The 8,136-nt window shown below is 37.7% G+C and overlaps 1 protein-coding gene across 1 annotated transcript; it reads right to left on the bottom strand.

The window, feature by feature from the left end:
- Positions 1-386: 386 nt before the first annotated feature.
- LOC107867744 (trimethyltridecatetraene synthase) lies at positions 387-2,363 on the bottom strand. The gene is made up of 2 exons (XM_016714131.2): positions 1,307-2,363; positions 387-1,220 (listed from the first exon to the last, which is right to left on the bottom strand). The coding sequence occupies exons 1-2, from the start codon at positions 2,192-2,194 to the stop codon at positions 585-587; spliced, it is 1,524 nt and encodes a 507-aa protein (XP_016569617.1). The 5' UTR covers positions 2,195-2,363; the 3' UTR covers positions 387-584.
- Between the last annotated feature and the right edge of the window lie 5,773 nt (positions 2,364-8,136).

Below are 8,136 nucleotides of genomic sequence, written 5' to 3'. Positions count from 1 at the left end.
GTTTGTTGTGTACTAGCCGCAGTATTGTGGTCCCTGCTTGTGATATTTGTCAGTCTTGTTGTGGATTGTTTTTCGATTATCGCACAGTTTTGTTGTTGTTCTTGTTTTTCTCTTTAGACTTTGCACTGTTTCCTTGGTAGTTGCTATATTTTCTTCACTATTTCCTCCTTTGTACTTGGAATGCATTTGCTGCACTTGAGCCGAGGGTCTTTCAGAAACCGCCTCTCTACCTCAACGAAGTAGTGGTAAGGTCTGGTACACTCTACACTCCCTAGAACTCACTTGTGGGATTTCACTGGGTATGTTGTTGTTTTGTGGTGACAAACTGCAGGGGTGGTTGTGGGATTATTGGTAGTACTTGTCCAATAAAATATTAAAGCACAATAAGATATAATAGCTACTTTTATTCGTATATGTCTTCTTTTGTTCTTGTATAAACTAATCCAAAATAGAATAAACAAAACTAGTTCTTCACTTTTAAGTTTTAATAGTAATCCAAAACTTATGCATAGATTCCTTTCTATGAGACCTATCCGCTATTTCTTAGACAGATAAGGATATGCTATAACATGAAGCACTTAGGATCAAGTGATAGGAGGATAGAGATCTGAAGAGAGTCTAGGTTCCATGATCACAAGAACAGGAAACTTTGGATGTGTGGTGAGCCCATAATGTTCTTCCACACTTATGCTTTCTGGCTTCATACCTTCAGGTAATTTCCAGTTGAATCCATGCAACATGTTGGCTAAAGTTGCTCGGATAACCTTAAGTCCCAGGCTATAGCCAGGGCACCTTCTTCGCCCAGAGCCAAATGGCAAGAAGGCAAAATTATGTCCATCCATATCAATGTCCTTTTCCAGGAACCTCTCAGGGAGAAACTCTTCTGCCCTATCCCAGTACTTGGGATCCCTTCCAATGGTCCAAACATTCACCAGAACGGTCGTTCCTTTCTCTATGTCATAACCAGCCACGTTACAATCTTCAATAGCACAATGTGGTGCTAGCATAGTTCCAAGAGGATGTAACCTTAGTGTTTCCTTGAGGATTGCTTCAATGTATGACAGCTGTGAACAATCTTTCTCTTCTACCCATCTCTCCTTCCCGACAACCCGGTCAAGCTCTTCCATTGCTTTATCAATAACCCTTGGCTGTCTGAGAAGTTCTTGAAAAGCCCATTGCACCGCTGCTGTCAAGCTATCTGTTCCTCCAGTTAGCAGATCCTGCCATAGTTTAGCAAGGTTAGAAGTTCGTCAAAAACAAGAGATAATTTTGAGAAATTGTTTTTAGAACACTTGTAGGGATTAACCTGCATTAATCCTTTGACACAATCATTTGTGAGTTTGACTTCCAGAGTAGGGTCGTCAGCCATCTGCAACAATACATCCACCATGTCCTTTGGGACAAAGTTCTCTGCATTTTTCTTAGCCCTATGGTCATCTAGCACAATGTTGTGGAACTTATCGAAAGTTCTTTTTAAAGCCTTCATTTGTTTCACATAGCCCTGCAGGTCCAAGAAGCTGAGCCATGGAATCCAGTCTCCAATGTTAAAAGCTCCATTAAGTAAAAACCACTGGTCTACCAGGTGTTGCAAATCTTCTACCCTGACTGTTGATTCACCAAAATACTTGTTGCTCAAAACCATCCTTGTCATGCTGCAGAGGCTAAATCGTGACAAATGGTCTTTGAGGAAAACCGGCTTTCCAGCGAGGGAATTTAGCTGGGAAATCAAAGTCCGTCTTTCTTGAACACGGATGTACTCGAATGAGTCTAGCCTTTTCGGAGTAAATATCTCATTGAGGTAAATTCGTCGTGCTTGGCGCCAATAGGGACCATAGGGCGCCCATGTCATGTCACAATAGTTATAGCTTGTATACTTTCCACCAGCTAGCTGAGGACGGGAGGCGAAATTTGCATCATGTATTTTTAGAAAATGTTTTGCCATTTCAGCAGATGATGCCACAAGAACTGGCCTGGAGCCAAATTTCAGCAGCATCAATTCTCCATATTTTTTAGAAAGCAAGTCAAAAGATTGATGTGGAATAGGACCAAGTAGGTTCAAATTGCCAATGATGGGCCATGGTTTGGGACCTGGCAGTAGCTTCCGGTTAACTCGGCATGGAGAAATGGTAATTTTACAGAGCAAAGCTAATGCAGCTAGCCCTGCCAATACTAGAAAACCCCAAGAGTTCTCCATATTTCGTTCTAGTGATGGATGATGAGCAGTTTCTTTAGTTTAGTTTAGTTTAGTTTGTAAAGTATGGAAAATATTTATAGAAGCAGCAGGTGGGATTTGGAGTTGCACCGAAATTGAGACTTTTGACTATGTAGTCCAATTTAAATACACTGAAAATGACACTGGCGTGTAAACTTCTATTAAATCATACAACTATATGGACCACTTAAGAGCACAAGATTTGAAAAGTGAGCACCAACATTTTGTATTATAATTAGTTTGTAGTTTCCTCGAAAGTCAAGAGCAAATAGTATCAAGGAAATTGGTAAATCAATTAGACCGCAAAATATTGTAAGGAATTGAACGTATAAGGACCTTTTGTCTTTTTCATCTCATTGCTGACTTTTCAAGCATATGATATTTACAATGTTTTTCTTCTCTAAAATGATCTTTCAACAAAGTTCATATTATCTAACGCAAAATTCATCATTTTCTCCTATAGGTTTTTCGTTGTATGAGAAATGTCTTCTTTATTTTTGACATCAATTCTACCGTTTTTAAATATAAGGTAATTTAAAATTGAAGCTAGATTTTCACCTCGAGATATGTACTTAAATCGTAATGTTACCATATTCAGAAATGACCTTAAAACGGACCAGTCTTGATATTTTGTCCCTCGTAAGACTAGTCTTATAAAATGGGCCTCCATAAGAGCGGGTCTTGATTTTTTGACCCGGCTTAACAAATTTTCTTTATAAGATAGACGTTCTAATGTTTGCTCATAAGACAAATATTTAGAACATTTTTTTTTTTTTGATTAAAAGCAAGCTTTTATTAATCAAAAAGAGTTTGTAATACAATACCAGGCTCAGGCAAACCCTTGCCTCTCACTAATTCTCTAAATCTATACAATGTTCATCATTCTCCTAACATAACTATTAAGGGAAGCAATTTATTCTTTGAAGGTGTGGCTGCCATTTGATTAATTCTCTCCCTCTTATGTGAACATGCATGACCACCTCTCTGCAAACTGCATCCACTCTAAAACAACTTTCTTGGAACCTAGCAGAGTTTCTTTCACACCAAATGCAAAATACTACCATAGCAAATACATGGCATGTAATGTTTGCTGTTGCAGATTTTTGTTTTGCCATTTGGTTAATCCACTGTATTTCTGATTCCCAAGTCCCTATAACATAGTCAAAGCCCATCCACTGCACTAGTCTACTCCATAATCCTTTAGTATATGTGCATTCAAAGTACAGGTGGGAGAAGCTCTCAAGAGTTCTTGCACAGAATATACAATCCATAGATACCTGTATACCAAATTTTTGGAGTTGAGTCACTGTGGCAAGTTTTTGTTGCAGGGCCACCCACAAGTTAAAGTGATGTCTAGGGGTGAACCTGAGGCTGCAACACTATTGTTTTCCATGGTGCTCTTGGGAGCTGATGTAGAAGCCTTTTATAAGCTTTCTTTATCTGGTTGGATCCTCCCATCTGTAGTTCAACTATTCTTTGAGCAAATGATCCTTGTAATGAGTTCATCTGCATCAAAGTTTCCTGACAGCCCAAAATTTTCCTGATTACCCAAGCGGCATTCTTGGGTAAGGCCATATTTTCCAGATTTCTGCGCTTTATGTAGTAGTTGTGCACCCACTTTATCCATAATGAGTCCTCTTTGATTGATATTGCCCATAATTGCTTCATGACTGCTGCTTTATTCCATATCTTGATATTAATCACATTCAAACCACCTGCAACCTTTGGGTAGCATAGTTTCTCCTATGACACTAAAGCTTTCTTTGATAGTTGCCCCACTCCTGTCCAGAGAAATGATCTACATATGGTCTCTATCATTTTCATTACGTTCTTAGGTAGAATGAATATATGAGCCCAGTAAGTCTGCATCCCAAAAAGCACAGCTTTAATGAGCTGCATTCTACCTGCATAAAATAGTAGTCTTGTTGACCAATATGTGATCCTGACAGTAATGTTTTCCACAAGAGGTAAGCATTGGTTGGCATTCAGCTTCTCAGTAGACAATGGAACTCCCAAGTATTTAAAAGGAAGGGTTCTTCTACATAATCAAGTTCCTGCAAAATCTCTGTCTTCACTTCTTGTGATACACCAGTGATATAGAGGGAATTTTTGTCTAGATTTGTCTGCAACCCAGAAGCATCTGATAACCTTTGAAATGTGTGCTTAAGTAGCTTGACAGATTCTATATCTGCCTTGCAAAATATGAGTGAATCGTCAGCAAAGCATATGTGTATCACTCTAAATTTCCTGCACTTGGATGAAAATTGAAATTTTGATTCTGTGCAAGATGGTTCATCTCTCTTTGCAAGTACTCCATCGCCAACAAAAATAGGTAAGGGGACATAAGGTCCCCTTGCATAATTTCCCTTTTACCTTTGAATGGCTTTTTAAACCTCTATTTAGTATAAGTGAGTATGGCACAATAGTCACACACTCCATTATCCAGTGTACAAACTTTTGTGGGAAGCCAAGATCAACCAACATAGACTTCAGGAAGCACCAGTCAAGAGTATCATATGCCTTTCTCAAATCTACCTTTAAGACACACCTTGGAGATATTACCTTTCTTGTATATCCCTTAAATAACTCATGACTAAGTAGGATGTTATCAATGATGCTTCGACCTTCGATAAATGTAGACTGAGAGTAGCCTACCGGTTGGCCACTCACACCTTTGATCCTATTTGTCAATATCTTTGCCACTACTTTGTATAGTGTAGAGCAGCATACTATTGGTCTATAATCCTTTACCTAGGTAGGGGATGCATATTTTTGAACTAGTGTAATAGCAGTGCAGTTCCATGCTTGGTCCATGGTACTAGTAGAGAAGAATTCCTGGATGGAATCATAGACATCACTTTTAACAGTAGCCCAATTCTTGGTGAAGAATTCCACTAGAAACCATCCACTCCTGGAGCTTTATCCATAGGCATGCCTTTTATAGCATTATCAATTTCATCAATAGTTATCTCCTGTATTAAGGAGAGTTGTTGCTTTCTGGTTAAGCACATACCATCCTAGATGACTTCAGTATTAGGACATCGTAGAGCAGCTGCATTACTTCCTATTTCTATTTGAAACAGGTCATAAATTCCTCTTCAATAGCTTCTAGCTCTGTCAATTTAGTTTCTGCAGCTATATAAATGGATGTGATAGTGTTTTTGCTTGCTTTAATTCTCTACTGGGCATGAAAATATTTAGTGTTAGCATCACCACTCTTGATCCAACATGCCCTTCATTTCTATCTCAGCACCTTCTTTTCTACATTGTTCCATTTGTTAACTTTTGTAATAAGGCTCTTCTCCTGATCAAATAGAGTTTGACAAAGTGGGTGGTGGATAATTTTATCTTGTACTTGCTCTAATTGTTGCCTGGCTTGGTTGAGTTTATGGTTGTAGCTAGCCATGTAGGTATTCAATTCTTTTAGTTCAACTTTGACAAGCTTCAATTTCTGCCAGATAAGTTTCATTGTAGACATATCTATCTGTTGATACCATCCCTTTGAACCACCTCTGCAAACTCTGTATGCTCCATAATAGTAGTATAACGTTTAAAGGGCTTAGGATACAAATTGATCTTCTTACCACCTTGGACTAAGAGATGAGAATGATCAGATATACCAGGAGTAAGTGCATCAGCTTCAATATATGGGTACAGCCATGCCAAATTACCTAGTACCTAATCAATTTTTCTAAGTACTCTTCTTTGTACATGTTGCTTGTTATTCCAGGTGAAGAAGCTCCCTTTGGTTCTTTGGGGAGTGAGTTGTAGATCATCAAGTAGATCCTGGAACCCTTGCATCTCTGCTTGAGTGACTGGTTGCCCAATTCTATCGACTGTGCTAAGAACATTATTAAAGTCTCCAAGCAACATCCATGGACTATGGGTATGAATTCCAAGCCCTTTCAAGTCATGCCATAATATTTCCCTTTGTTGCAGTTCATTTTTGGTATATACAACTGCAATGTAGGTACTGAATTGTGTATCCTGATTCTCTACAAAGCAATGAATAAACTACTCATGTATATCTAGCACTTGAACAGTTAGATGTTTTCTCCAAGCACCCCTACCCTTCCTAATTTAGATTTATTATAGTTACATGAGTAGTGCCAGTCAGTATTGAATTTCTGCAGTATTTTCTTTGAATCTCTCTCTTTTACTCTAGCCTTAATACAACCAAAGAATTCAACCTTATTCGTCTTCAGAAAGAGGAGCACCTCTTTCTGCTTGAGGGTTTGATTAAGCCTTCTAATATTCCAGGAGCTGATTATCATGGGGATTTAAATTCCCTCCTTCCAGCTTCACTCATCCCAGAGGAGCTTGGTTCAATAGTTTGTCTCTGTATGCTCAATAATTGTACATTAGCCTCAGTCCCCTCTTCTCCATCTGCTTCACTTTGCATTTCAGTGCCGTGCTGATGTACAGTTGTTTGAGTTGTCATTTGGTCCAGCTTCTCCTCTTGTTGTGGTGTTGGCATTTTCTCTTCTGGTACTCTCTGCCATTCCTGAATAGGAGGCCTGTTTCTTCTCCTTCTTTTTTTTATTCTTGGAGGCCCTTCCTGATTGAGGTTTTCAGGTTGATCTCTGCCTTCTTCCAGCAATTCACATCCTCGTGGCTAAGCTTTAAGCAGTCATGGAAAAACTTAGGCTTCCACTCATATTTTATCCTCTGTTGGAATACCCCTGTTGGTACAATTAATTCAATATTGTTAGGCAACACCTTAGAAACATCAGTCTCAATAAGTACCCTAGCATACGATATTCTTTTTCTTTCAGCAGTAACTTTGTTTGTGTATAGAGGTTTCCCTACCACAGTAGCAATCTTACTTAATGCCTCAGTCGACCAGTACCCTACAGGCAGTCTAGGGAATTGTACCCATAAGGGTATTCTCCTAATGCATTCAGGGTCAAAGTCGAAGTCAATTTCCCAGTGTTGTAGTATAAACGGCTTGTTGTGGAAGATGTATGGACTAGGTTGCATAACAACGACTCTATCGTCAATTGTATTAATAGAACATTTCAAGATAGTGAACTTGCTCAACTGATTAGAAGTTCTGCCTTCAAATATTAGAACTTCCTATCACACATAAGTTCTAACTTTTGCCCATAAGGCAGATGTTTAAGACATTATAGACAATAAACCTGCTCAATTGACCAGAAGTTTTGCTCTATGGACTAAAGTTAGAACTTAGGTATATTATTCACCAAGATATAAGTTTTAACTTTTGTTCATAAGGAAAATGTTCAGAATATTTCAAGATAATGAACCTGTTCATTGAGCACAAGTTTTACATAAGTTTCTGATGTGTAACATAAATTTCTTTGATTTTTAAATTTAAAAATTATTAATATTTTATAACTCCCATAACGTATGTTAAGAACAAGTTATATAAGGAAATTAATTGCATCAAATAATTAAACAAATACCAAACTATAAATAATTATAATAAATAATAATTATTGAATTGACATTTACTAATTTAATTAGGATCAGTGGATAAATTTTAGTTTGAAAATAAATATTACATGAGCAAAGCCCGTCCATCGAGCTGGCTTAATTAAGCTCGAGCTTTAACTGAGTCGAGGTAAATACAGGTGACTCGAATTGAACCCCTAGGTAGCATTGCACTATGCTAAACCTAGTTATAAAGGACGTTTATAAATAAGTTACTCCTTCTATTTCAGATTGATTGACCTGTTTTCACTTAGCATGATATATAAGAAAATAAAAAAGACTTTTGAATTTTGTGCTCTTAAATAAAAGATATGTTAGATATACCAAAATATCCTTTAATCTAATTTAATTAAGATGAATGTATGAATTTTAGTTTAAAAATAATCTACCGCGAAAATACTCCCTCTCAAAGTTGCCTATCCCTTCATGTTGTTCTTAGGCCAAGAGACAACTCTTGGATATTTTTAGAA

The sequence above is a fragment of the Capsicum annuum genome, chromosome 4 (genome assembly GCF_002878395.1).
Source record: "Capsicum annuum cultivar UCD-10X-F1 chromosome 4, UCD10Xv1.1, whole genome shotgun sequence".
NCBI lineage: Eukaryota > Viridiplantae > Streptophyta > Magnoliopsida > Solanales > Solanaceae > Capsicum > Capsicum annuum.
This window is presented reverse-complemented; position numbering and strand designations above follow the sequence as displayed.